A 14,185-nucleotide genomic window follows, 5' to 3' on the forward strand; every position below is an offset into this window, starting at 1 on the left:
ACTGTTTCGTTAAAAACATTATCATGAAAAAAATCCTATGAGATAAAAACCATGGCGAAAAAAATAGTAGTCTTACAAATCCCCCTTAAAGACATATCTATAAATTTCTTCATAAATTTCGAAGTTGATGCATCCCGATATTCTGAATGTGCTTTCTGAATGTTGAAATAGTGGGGGCCTTCGTGAATACATCATCTACGTTGTCACTTGATCAGATATAACGAATAACAACTTCTTTGTTTTTTTCGAGCTCTTGAGTGTAAGGAAAAAACTTCAGAGGAATCTTCTTTGTTCTGTCACTTTTTATGTATTCTTTCTTGGTTTAGACAACAGATGCAATATTGTTTTCAAATAATATTGTTGAATCGATATTAATTAATTGGTAATCCACATGTTTCTTGTATATGACATGTTATAATCCTGAGCCACAAATATTAGCTACATGCTTTATAAAATTCAATAACTTCGACGTGATTCAAAGATGTTGTAACCGATATTTGTTTCTGAGAATACCATAATATTGTGGTACCCCCATTATGAAAACATATTCAGTTTGTGATCGAACTTTATGAAGATTAGATAAATAGTCTGCATTTTCAAAACCAATTAACTGAAGTTTGGAATCCCTAGGATAAAATAATTCTAGATCAATCGTTCTTTTTAAATAACAAAAGATATGTTAGATCCATATCCAATGTCACCTTGGTGGAGACGAAATATATCTTGCTAAGAGATTAGTAGCAAATGCTATATCGGGTCGAGTACAACTAGTAAGACACAACAAAACCCGTATCGCGCTCATATATGGTGAAATGAGTTTTTTTTTTTCAGTATTTAGAGATTTACAAACCATTAGAGTACTTAGGGGATTTGATTTGTCCATGTTGAAACGTCTCAAATTTTTTTTAATATAGTTGGCCTGGTGAACGAGTATTCCACTAGGAATGTGTTCTATTTGTAATCCAAGATAGAACTTCATTTGCCCTAAATCTTTCATCTCAAATTCGTCTTTCAGATAATTTCGAGCGTTTTCAATTTCTATGACAGTCCGGATTATGTTTAGATCATCCATATATACTGTTATAATCACAAAACCATTATTTGTTTTCTGGATAAATATACAAGGGCAAATGAGGCTATTAATGTATCCTTTTTTTCAACAGACATTCACTTAAGTGATTATACCACATACGTTCAAATTGTTTTAATTCATACAAGGATCGTTGTAATTTGATTGAATATATTTACTTAAGCTTTGAATTTAATGTTTCTGGCATTCTCAATCCATAAGGAATTTTCATGTATATGTTATTTTCCAAAGATCCATGATGTAACAACATTAATGAGATACATTTTCAAATTTTTGGAAGTTGTCAAACTTATCAAATATCTAAACATAATTGCAGGCTTTGATAGAATATATTTCTTCATAATCTATCCTAGGTTTTTGAGAGAAACCTCATGCGACAAGACGTGTTTTTATATCTCATGATTTTATTATTTTCATTTCTCTTTCGCACAAAAATCCATTTGTGACCACGTCAGGGACTAGAACAATGGACCTAAATACTTTTCTTTTGTTCAATGAGTCTAATTCTAATTATATTGTCTCTTTCCATTTTATCTAATCATGTCTCTTTTTATACTCAGATATCGACATTAGTTCTGATCTTCACTATCATTTTCGATTTCTTTAGATACGGAGAAAGATAATATTCTAACAGTATAGATGTAGTTAATAGAAATCTCGTATTCTTCTGTATCCTTAAGATTATTTTCATTATTTTGATACGCGAATTCATTTTCTTCGTTTGATTCTTCTGGAGCAATCTAGGACTATCATTAGTCTCGGTCTTCTTTCTTTTACGTAGATTTTTATCTTTAAAATCGAGTGGTCTTCCACATTTCAACGGTGTTGTAAACTCATTAGCAACTCTTTTATCTCCCTAATTCCTTGGTATTTCTATCCGAACGAGTGCATTTACGACTGATATATATGATTTGGTCACCTGTCGTATTTGCGAATCATTCTGGCAGTTGGCTTTGCTATATTTTGCAAGTATATAATCTTTTGTGTTTTCCACGTCAAATCTTGTGAGGCTTATATCATTCTTCCCATTACACCGAAAATTCATCTTCATGGAAATAAAAATGAGTAAAACGAGCTGTAAACATGTCACCCGTTTGTGGTTCAAGATATCGAATAATTGAGGGTAAATTATATCCAATGTAAATACTCAATTAGTTGTGGGCTCATTTTTGTACGTTGTAGCAGAGCTATTGGTACATAAACTGCATACTCGAAGATGAGATATATTTGATTCGTTTCCAGTGGCCAGTAGAGGTGGGCAAAATACCCGAACCCGAAATAACCGAACCGAACCCGACCGATATATATCTGAACCGATTAAAATAATATACCCGATTGGATATGAATATTTCAAACCCGAAATACCCGAACCCGAAATAATCGAATCCGAAATAACCGTAAACCGAATAAATCAAACCAGAATTAAACCGAATATATCCGTTTATCCATCCATATATCATCAATTAATATGTAATATATTCTAAATCTAATTAGAAAAATTAGTATAATGATATTGTTTTATAACCATGGTATATAAAAAAACGAAATATGCATGTATTTTAATGTTGTTTTTGTTATTTTTATAAGATAATTGTTTGAATTTTTTTATCGTTTTTTTGTTTGGATAATCCGAACTGAACCCGATCCCATCTGAACCCGAACCGAACCGATTAAAAAAATATACCCGATTGGATATGAATATTTCAAATCCGAAATACTCAAACCCGAAATAACCGAACCCACCCGATCGCCCACCTCTAGTGGCCAGTTACATTGTGAATATTTATGATATGCACTTGGTCGAAGATGAATCAGTGAAACAACATGTAAAATAGTATGTCCCCAAATAGAAATCAGAAGTTTTGTTTTCATCATCAATAGTCGGACATGGGAACATGATGCAACAACATGGAATCGTTTAATTAATGATTTAGTCATACTATTTTGTGTATGGACATGGAAAACATGATGCTAAATCTCAATTACAGGCGACATACAATAGTCATTGAAAGTTTGATTAGTGAATTCATCTGCGCTATCAAACCTCACTTTCTTAATAGTATAATCAGGGAATTGAACTCGTAATTTGATTATTTAAACAAGAAACCTCGCAAATGAAACATTACGGGTTGATAACAACCAAACATGTGACCACCTGTTCGATACATTTATCAATATCATAAAGTATCTAAATGGTTCATTTGGTGAATGACTTGGTCCACATATATCCCCATGTATTCTAAAAATAATGATGTTTTATTTGCGATCTTGGCCAATGATGATCTTATTATCAATTTTCTTGAGAGCAAGGGAGTACATGTAAATTCATGAGATTGGAAAATCTTTTCATTTTTTAATGGATAGCCATTAGAATTTTTTTATAATTCTCTACATCATTATTGAACCAGGATGACCCAGTTGGGCATGTCAAATCTTAAATATATCACCCAATCATGGATTCATTGTACATATGATTCAATCACATATATTTTTGTGAAATATGATCTAGAGGATAATGATGGTAATTTATTTATTTTTTTCCAGCATTTGTTGACGTATACAAAGGTATTCACAATTTTCTTTGTTCATAGTCTCGATATGATAATTATTTTGGTGAATATCTTTGAAACCCAATAAGTTTCTTTGAGACTTTGGAGAGAATAATACATTATGGATCATAATCTTCGTGTCTCCAGGCATTATAAAACGTGTTCTTCTCGAGTCCATAATTATTCTCACATTTCCAGATATTGTGTTAACACTAGATTTGGTAATACTCAATTTAGAAAAGTATTTTCCATCTAAGTATCATATGAGTCGTAACACTATCGGCTAGACAAATATCCTCATCTTTGACATTGAATTTTGACATATTTCAAGTTGAGCTGATCAATGTGAAAGTTAGAAATATTCCTGAAAAATAAAGATAAAGATAAAAAAAAATACATAATATTGAAACTAAACTTCACATTACAACAAAAACTAGAGAAGCGCACGACAATATTTTAAGCGAAACATACTTTAAAAGAAAAGCTAACATGCAACATTCATAACAAAGAAATGATAACAGACTTCATGTCAACTTTAATAAATTGGTCATTTTCCATCTTCATGTTAATCAAGAAAATTTGTGGTATCCAAATGTGTTCCATCTGCTTTATTACAGATGAAATCATCAGAGACATTATTCTGAATATTTTTTTCTTTATCTTTTGTGGTTGTTGATAGAATTCAACAAGATGTTTTAGTGTACGATATGTCTGTGACCAGTGGTCATTCATGCCATATCAATAACAAATATTTTTTTTGTGCCTCTCGTTTGCATCATAGTTTTCATTTTCATGATAATTCCTCCTCTCGATATTTCTATTATGAAAAATATGTGGTTGATAGCTTTGTTTCTTCTTCGTCCACGTCCGCGACCATGCCAGCGATTATAATTTGAAAATTTCTCATTTGTCTCTGGAAATGGAACAAAAACAGTTGGATGATCTTGATGGTTTTTAATAGAGTTGATTATTTTGTTCCGCAATAAAGAGGACGTGGATTAAATCTTTATATTTTGTGAACTCCTTTGTCTGATATTGTTGTTGTAGAACAACATTATCAACATGAAATGTTGATAATGTTTTCTCAAAATTATCATGGTCCGACATTTTTTCTCCACATAATTCTAATCTGGAGATTATTTCAAACATTGTGGAATTATATCCTCACATAGACATAAAATCTTGGAATCTCATATTAAGCCAATCATATTTGACCCTCAAATGGTTTACATATTTTTTTTATGACGGAAACGATCTTTCAATGATTCCCATAAATTTGCGAGATCCTTTTTCGTTCGATATTCATCTTCTAACGCAACATCAAAATGACGTCGTAGAATATTATTGTTTTTGTCTTATCAACTTCAGATGTCGTTTATCTTTTATCAATTGTTGCAACAATTTCTTTGGTTTTCAAATGCATTTTGGTATCAAATTCTCATGTCATATAATTTTTTCATAAGTATCGAGGACAACAATTTGAGGTTGACCAAATTCGACATATGTATCAAAGAGAAAAACAATAAATTTGTGTTATTCATAATATATTTATTAGTAAGTTTGAATTAAAGATAAATTAGGCATAATTATTAGGCGGTAATACCGTCCTATTGCATAAAATAAATAATTGGGGTGACATAGCCATCGAATATAAAAATGATAATAATATTACATTGAAATAGTTAGAATAATAAGAATACTTGATATAGTCATCCTTTCCAATAGTATTTATATTTAGGTGGCGTAGTCCACTATCATAATAATAACAATATTTATAAACATTTATATCATTGACTGAACCTGTAGAGTAGGGGTCGGTTCTTCGGAATCGAGTCGTACCGAAGCAAAAATTTTGGTATTTTTTTCGAACCGTACCGTTCAAAATTCCCGAACGATATGACTTTTATAGAACCGAATTTTCCAAAACCGAACCGAATCGAACCAAACTTTATAAAATTTTCGAAAACCCGAAATTTTCCTAAGAAAATCTAATTTTTTTAATCAAAAACTGAAACCGAACCATACTGGAACCGAAATCGAACCGAACCGAATACTATACGGTACTAATTTCGTACAAATTTCAAAATAACGAATAAATCGTTCACGAACTAAACCGCTAAAATTCTGACCTGAATCCTGAAACGTCCATCCCTACCGTAGAGTCTATATAAGTGTAATATAAATATTTATGATTACTTTTATATTATTAACTAATATGAGCCTCTCAAGAGTTATATAATAAAATTAGTAAAATAAGGAGAGATAGAAAATCGCATACTCGTTACATTACCTTCCGAATGATTATATGATTATATATAGATAGAGTATCGATAATGTGTTAACAATAAAAGTATTAATAAATAATAATATAAGAGGAGCATAATATGAAGTGGAGAATAGAGAGATAGAGAGACCGAGTAATGAAATACGAAAAGAGAAGTATGCTATTATTCATCTGATCACAAGCCTTCGTACATGTATTTATAGGCCTTTAATCGAAAGCTCCTTTATCATGAGGGCAATCTTCACATATACCCTTCTTGCGTCACATCTCTATCACTGATACACCCCTCAAAATGTATAAAAAAAACTATCAGATTATACACCCTAATTAAAGTAAAATGACATATATAACCTGAATGAGAAAATGACCAAAATACCCTAATGAATTAAAATTTTAAAACGTGCACTACACTTCAAGTTCCATCATCTTCTCTCTCTTCCGTCGACATTTTTCTCCTGCTGTGTTCTCTCTGTTTCATCGCCATTAAAGGTAAATCATCTCCAAATCTTAGTTTTTTTTTCCAGTTTATTATGCAATTGAAGGCAAATTTCGGTGAAGATATAAGATTCAAGTAAGACCCAATGATTTTCGAGTATTATTATGTTGTTTTTTCTGTTACAGGGTTTGATATTATGAAATAAAAAATACTAACGAAATTTTAGGGAAAATGATAAATGTTGATGTTTTTACAGGAATATGGATGATTATGAAGATTGTTACACATCTATTTGCATTCGGTACGGTGGTTTTTGGGAAAAGAATGAAGATGCAATATTTGAATGGAAAGGAGAGGAAGACAATCAGAAGACTATATGTGTCTGTAACAAAGCAAGTCATGTGACATATGAGGAGCTTGTTCGATGTATATGTGATCAGCTTAAAATGGAATTAGCGACACCAAAATTAAGCTTTTTACCGATGGTCGTTGATGGAAAACAACCGGAATATATATTTGACGATATGTGTGTAAAATCCTTTTTGTTTAGTAAGACAAATGGGCGACGAGGATGGATATATGTCGAGCAAAAGGATGATGATGAATGTGTTGCATGTAATACGTGTGTAGGTGAAGCTAAGGGTGGAGATATTGCAAATACCAAAGAAGGTAGAGATATAATTGAGACATATGGTTTAGTTGTGGATTGTGTGTTAGGAAGAGTAGATGGAGAAGATAGAGAATATAATCACGATACATTGTTTGGAGATTCCTGTCGGGTTGAGCATCAGACTTTGCATGAGGACATACGACATGACAATGAAGTGGAACCTGCGACTAACGAAACTGGAGTTGAAATTACGACTCAGATGAGTAATATAGATGAAGCAGAGATATTTAATGAAGTTGAGAATGGTGGTCGAATACATGAGGGTGGTCGTGATATGGTTTTTTTGATAATTTTTGGGATGTATTTTGGGATGAATTAACGTTTGTATGTTTGTTGAAAAATCATGTATGGTCATAAATAAGTAGCAATGTATAAGTTACAGATGTGAAATATTGTGTGAAATATTGAGAAAGTAGTTGCAATTGTCAAAAAGTAATTGAGATGAAAAAGAATGAAAACGTCAATAAAAAACAAGTAAAAAAGTCAAAAATTCAAAATACAACAAAAATATATTAAAACAAATAAAAAATCATATAAAAAAGTCAAATATCGGACATATCGAAAATGGTGTGGATTTGTCGTATTGTCTATCGTAACCAATTTTTTACAACTCGATTACGACTTATTTGCAACTTCGACAAACGTGTATTTTATCAATAAAATATGTAGGTAAAACGTGTATTTTATCGATATTCTTCTTAGAAGTGATGCATATATACTAATTATATGAAAGGAAAGAATTTTAAATCACAACTAACAAATTTATTAAAAACTTGTTTATTTTCTCACATGTAACAATAAATCTATATAAACCTAATACTAACACATTCAACCATTTTGAATAAAATTCAACAAAATATACAATTTGTTGAAAATGTTAATATAAACCGATTATTATCATTTGATTGGAAGACTTTTACCATCATTTGATAAAATTAACCGACAAAATCGTAATTTATTAACAATTTTTTAAAAATTCGTTGGTGCCAAATAAGTCATAATTAAGTCGTAAAATTTTGGGTTTGACACATAATAAGACAAAATGGGCAAAACGCGCGATTTTTTTCAATTGGACCCCTTTCCTGCAAGTCTATTATCCATGCGTCGACTTCATATTAAATATTTTGTCTACGTGGATTTTTTATTATTATTTTAGATGTTTGACTTTTTTTAATAAATAAATCTGATACCAAATATATTTGGTCACGAATACTACTACTATTAGGTAACAATTACCACTATTCGTTTACTACCATTTTTTGGTAGTAAATGCGACTATCCACACTTGTATGTTTATGCTCAAGTCTGATTACTAATATATTTGGTTACGAATACTACTACTACTAGATCACAATTACCACTTTTCGTTTACTACCATTTTTTGGTAGTAAATGCAACTATTTATCTTGTATATTTATGCTCAAGTCTGGGTGTTGATACTTTTTTCCATTTCTTCGGTCACCTGTAGAGATCAGTGTCACACAACATACCACCCTAAAATTCACACAAACCTAATTCACACATACAAGATATCACAAACTGAGTTCATACTTAACATTATCTATCGAGTTCACACATCTAATCCCAAATGGAGTTCAAAATTAATATATACGACAACCGAGACCAACATTCACAAACCTTTTGTTCCACGACCTCCTCGCCCTTTTCCTCCTCTTCCTTTTCCTCCTCTTCCTCCTCTTCCTCCTCTTCCTCTTATGATTCCACCCTTCGAATTGATAGTCTTCAAAGTATCACCCCAAGGACTCGTCGTTTTATACGAGGTACAAGTTCTCCTTGGCCTTTCTTCCTTCTCGGTCTCTTCTATTTTTTGTTCTTGTTTTTTCTCATCCCCTTCTTCGTTGTCTTCTTCATCTTCATCATCATTTTCTTCTTGTTCATCTTGAGCATTTTCTTCATCTTCTTTGTCTGCTTCTTTCTCTCCCTCTATGTCTGCTTCTTTTTCTCTCTCTTTTTCAGCTTCTTTCTCTCCCTATGTGTCTGCTTCTTTCTCTTTCTCTCCCTCTTTCTCAGTTTCTTTCTCAACTCCTCCCTCTTTCTCATTGACTGCTTCTTTCTCCACTTCCTTTCTCTGTTCTTGTTTCTCACTTTCAACCACTATTGGATCATCTTTTTCTTCTTGTTCTTTTCCCTCTCTTACTACGATTTCTTCTTCTTCCACTCCTTCTGTCTGGTCTAATGCGTTAAGAACATCAAAAATCCCCATGTCCGGTTCACCATCCACATCTTCTCTATGCAGACATGTCTCGGGAGGGGTTGTTGTGTATTGGGTTGAAGTCTCACCCTTTACATAAATGACTGTATTCAACCATATTCTAATTCTGTTTAATCATTAACCAAAAGTTTCGAACTTATATAAAAAAACCAACTCTCTTTCCATTTTTCTATCCATTCGAAGAAAGTTCAGAAAAAATACTCACATCTGAATCCGGAGAAGAATCCTCGGTCCTTTTTCTATGCGAATCTGTTTTTTCGAACGACCCTGATGAATCACTTCAATGTGAGGCTTCGCCACTTGACGAAGATGAATCACTTCCATGTGACCCTTCTACACTCGATCTCGGTGGATTTCGCTCCATTTCGCCAGATTTCTGAAAATTTTCGCACTTCGCCCGCGTTCTCGGTGTTTCTCTGTTTGTTTTCGAAAGGACAGTAAAAAATCCTAACTCTTTTTTTTCTCTTTCTACTCTGGCAAATGGGCCCCTGGCAAATCTGATGGACTTTCACCCACTTGCACACGTGTTTTTTCTCACAAGCTCATTTTTATTAAGGGCAACAAAGACTTTTCCTACTTTTATAAGAGCATCTTTGTCTTTTGTTAATTCCTTATGTTTTTGGGGTGTATCTATGGGGGTTTTAACCCTAATAACCCACTTGGCTCGCAGCAATTTCAGGGTACACCACCCAGAAAAAAAAAAAATTTTGCGACCTTATTACGACTAATATATAACTAATATACAACTAAAATAAGAGTAGTTTGTTAGTCGTAATAGGTTGTATATTAGTTATATATTAGTCGTAATAAGGTCGCAAAATTTTTTTTTTTTTTCGGTGGTGTACACTGAAATTGCTGCGACCCAAGTGGGTTATTTGAGTAATATTCCCGTATCTATGATACATGTGCGACGCATTAGGGGTAATGGTGAAGTTTGCCCTTATCATGAAGGAAGAATATGATTGGACCATTTAGAGGTCCAATTACAACGGTAATTTAACTTTTATTTTTATTATTATAACATCAAGTAACAAATACGCATGTTATCTTGAAGATATTGACAATACATAAATAAGATGGAATAAGTATTACGGAAATTTCAAACCCGAACCTTGTAGCTTCTCTTCCATTACATCGTCGATTTTCTTGGCCATGTCGGGAGTTAGATGATTCTTCCAATCTCCAACTTCGCCTTTCCTGAAAAAGTTCTTGAAATCAATATCGCAAGGCGCTTTCCCTTTCTTGTTCACTTCCAAATTGCTCAAATTACGCAAGCTACACAATTTCAAGATCTCATCCACTAATCCACTTTCCTCCTCTTCTTCCGTAAATGGACGGTCCAAGAATTCGGCCAGCCTCTTGATCTGAACACGAGGCTCATTTATCATGTCTTCATACTTCATGAAATGCACAAGCTTTGGATTATCCAAACTCTCTTTCCAGTAGCTCAAGGCGTGGTCCCAAAAGGGTCCAAACAGGTTTACTCCTCTAACAAATGCTTCGGCCATGGATTCAATGGTGGTTCCATCCATCTCTCTCAAAAACCTTTTCCTGAAATGCCAACCAGACACTAACACATCTTTCAGGTTCCTGCACATGTACACAACCTTACAAGGAGTGTCCTTAACGGTTTCTTGCAGCTGAAGAAACGGCATGTGAGTTCCAAATAGCCTTGGAGAGGCAAGACCTGCAAGATCTGGGATTCGACTTTCGGCATATAAGTCAATCTCGAGAAAGGGTATGAGGCTATGAGGGTTTTGAGAGAGCAAAGGGTGGATTTCGGGATTGGCACGATATTTTCCTCTTTCGACGAGGGCGAAAACAAGGGCTTTGAGCCAAGTCGTACCCGCTTTCGGGAAAGAAGAGAGGATAATATCGGTATCTCGGGGTTGGAAGTGATTTTTAGCATCAAGAATAGCTTGAAATGTATTGGGATAGTACCAAAAACCCTTGTAGTTACAAAGATTCTTTCCCAAGAAATCTTTGTCCAGGGGAAGTGAAGAGATCAAATTCTTGCATTCTTGTGTAACTTTGTCATCTCTCATATAGTTTGGAACTTTAGAGTGAGGGTTTTGAGAGTCATCCATTCTGAAATGACAAATTTTGGATGAAAATAAAAATGCAATTTATACTGTTTTAAAGTCGTGTATCAATTAAAGCGGTCCATTTCTTTGTTCTATAAGGATTTCAATTTAAATTTATGTACCTCGTCCCACTTTAATACATAACTTCAAACCCGAGCCGTCTTGGAGCAGGTACAACTGGAGGGCCCCAACTTGAGTGGGGCCCACATTTTTTTTAAAAATTGTTATATTTATAATTTACAAGTAATATTTATTAAAAAATTAAAATAGCAAATTTTTTAAGTTTTGTTTAATTCACTTAAAAAATACTTTTTCAAATGAGGTGGACCCCTATTTTTAAAAAATATTTTTTTATTTATAAATTTATAGTATTTAATATAAAATTAAGACCATTTTTTTCCAACATTGATCATTTGTGATAATAATCAATTAATAAATATTTTGAGTTATATATAATCACTATATATTAAATTCATATTTTATTTATATTTATATCATTTAAATTTATTAATTAATATAGTTTATAATTATAATTTTTTTTATAAATCTAAAATAAAATTTATATTATTCTAGAATAACATTGATTCTTAACTCACATCTGAATCCATTTATTAATTAATATAGTTTATAATTATAATTTTTTTTATAAATCTAAAATAAAATTTATATTATTCTAGAATAACATTGATTCTTAACTCCAATTATTAAAAAATCATTTTTTATATCATACCAATATTTATTTTAAAAAATGATAAATCTTTAAAATATAGTTTTCTATATCTTTTAAGCATATATTATGATTATTTATTATTTCTAATAATATTATTATTATCGCAATTATTGTTATTAATATTTTAATAATATTTATAAAAAATTATATTTATTTTTTTAAAATTATAATTAAAATTAAAAATTAAAATAAATAATTTTTTCTGTACCGGGCCCGAAAATGTTTGCGCGGCTCTGCTTCGAACCATATTGATTTTAATTTTATTTATTTGCTCAATTGACTAAAATTGCTTTTTCACTGCATCCTCGTTAAGTAACGATACAACAGTGATAATCATGGAAAACTCATGGGATCATACAATAATATTCAACCATTTAAAACACATACGAGTATGGCCCACAATAGCTTAGATATTTCCCAAGATTTATTGTGATGGTCAAAGTCAAACATGGTGGGCTGACTTATTTTTAGCATTTTTATTTTATTCGTTTGGACTTAAGTGATCATTTCCTACGTAAAACCGTTCTAATAACATATTCAACCATTTGAAATTTAAAATTTAGACGTAACGATTATTCTTTGACCTAATTGTCAATGGAGCCAAATGCCATGCTATAACCATAAAAACGGTCCTTTGCTCTCTGAAAACCATTTCTAGGGCTTTTATTAGAATGGTTTGGTTTAGTTTGGTTAGGGTTTTTAAGGGTGTCTTCTCCTATTATATTTAAGGAACATTATGTTATTTGGATCAATGAACAGGATAGAGAATGTTTCTTCTTTGTTCAACATCTTCTTCTTCTCCATATTGTAACCCTTCTTCTTATTTTTCTCTGTAAGTTACTTTTCATTTCAATGGCTTTTGATGTTTTTATCAAAAGTTAATAGCTTTACTCTTAATATTTTAAAATAATGGAATTGCTCATGAAATTATGAAAAGTCCCCAAGAAAAATCCATGGCATAGTGAACTCTTGGGGATGACATTTCTTCTTCCGAAATATCTGACCAAAGAGATCGACAGCTTATACTCATCTTTCCTCTGGCAGCACTCCACAAACAAAACCTCAGGTCATCGTATCTCTTTGGAGTCGGTATGTAAACCAAAACCGGAATAAGGACCTGGTATTCGTAGAATGAATGAGATGAACACAGTGTTTCAGTTGAAGTTGATATGGCTGATGTTTCGTAAGGTCGAATCCTTATGGGTGACTTGGCTTAAAGCGAATATCTTAAAAGGGGAGAGTTATTCGACGTGCAAAGTCTCGCAAACTGCACTTGGAACTTTAGAAAATTACTTCAGATGAAGGATCAAGCTCGGACATTTACCAGTACCAAACTTGGCAATGGGGAATCTACATCTTTCTAGTATGATGATTGCCTAGATATTGGACCTATTATTGATTTTGTAGGTCCGACAGGACCATCACAGCTACGACTACCGAAGTCATCGAAGGTGGCTATGTGATACAACACCAGGATTGGAGATTGCCACCGGCAAGAAGTGATCGAACCCAGGAGTTACACACCAGAATCCTGCAAACCGAGCCACAAGAGCCGACTGGAGACCGGGATCCAATGGTCTGGCATCAGAAGAACGGATATTACTGTTAAATATCAAATATCAAATAAGAAAAGAAAAGGATTGAGATGTTGACTAAATAAGGAAGGTTCAAGTGTGGTTGATCAATCAATCTAATCGTCATCACTTTGACCAAGATTGGAATCAATCATTCATCATTCTTACCGTTGGAGAGAATATTATGCAAGATTATTTTCACTATTCTTTTGTAATTATTTTGCTTTGATTCTCTTCCTATGTAGCCGTTAATCTTTATATATATATATATATATTCTATCTTACGCTATGAATAAAGAAGTAGAAGAACAAGGGACATTTGTCCCCTTTCTATACATCTCTCGATTCTTCCCTCATCTTTTTTATGTAAGTTTAAAAAATTCTTTAAACTCATCTTAAATCATGATCTTCTATGTAAACATTTTAATACATCAGATCATGTATGCGGAAATAAATTCTGAATCGAACACATACATGGTATGCGGAAATAAATTCTGAATCGAACACATACCTCCAGCCATTGAAAATGGTTGAG

The 14,185-nt window shown here is 32.5% G+C and overlaps 1 protein-coding gene across 1 annotated transcript; it reads right to left on the bottom strand.

Moving 5' to 3' along the window:
- Positions 1–10,258: 10,258 nt before the first annotated feature.
- LOC104801832 (cytosolic sulfotransferase 11) lies at positions 10,259–11,349 on the bottom strand. Its single transcript, XM_010525200.1, has one exon. It carries the CDS (start codon positions 11,347–11,349, stop codon positions 10,351–10,353), a length of 999 nt encoding a protein of 332 aa, XP_010523502.1. The 3' UTR covers positions 10,259–10,350.
- Positions 11,350–14,185: the final 2,836 nt, after the last annotated feature.

This window comes from Tarenaya hassleriana, unplaced genomic scaffold (genome assembly GCF_000463585.1).
Source record: "Tarenaya hassleriana unplaced genomic scaffold, ASM46358v1 Cleome75, whole genome shotgun sequence".
In the NCBI taxonomy this organism is placed as follows: domain Eukaryota; kingdom Viridiplantae; phylum Streptophyta; class Magnoliopsida; order Brassicales; family Cleomaceae; genus Tarenaya; species Tarenaya hassleriana.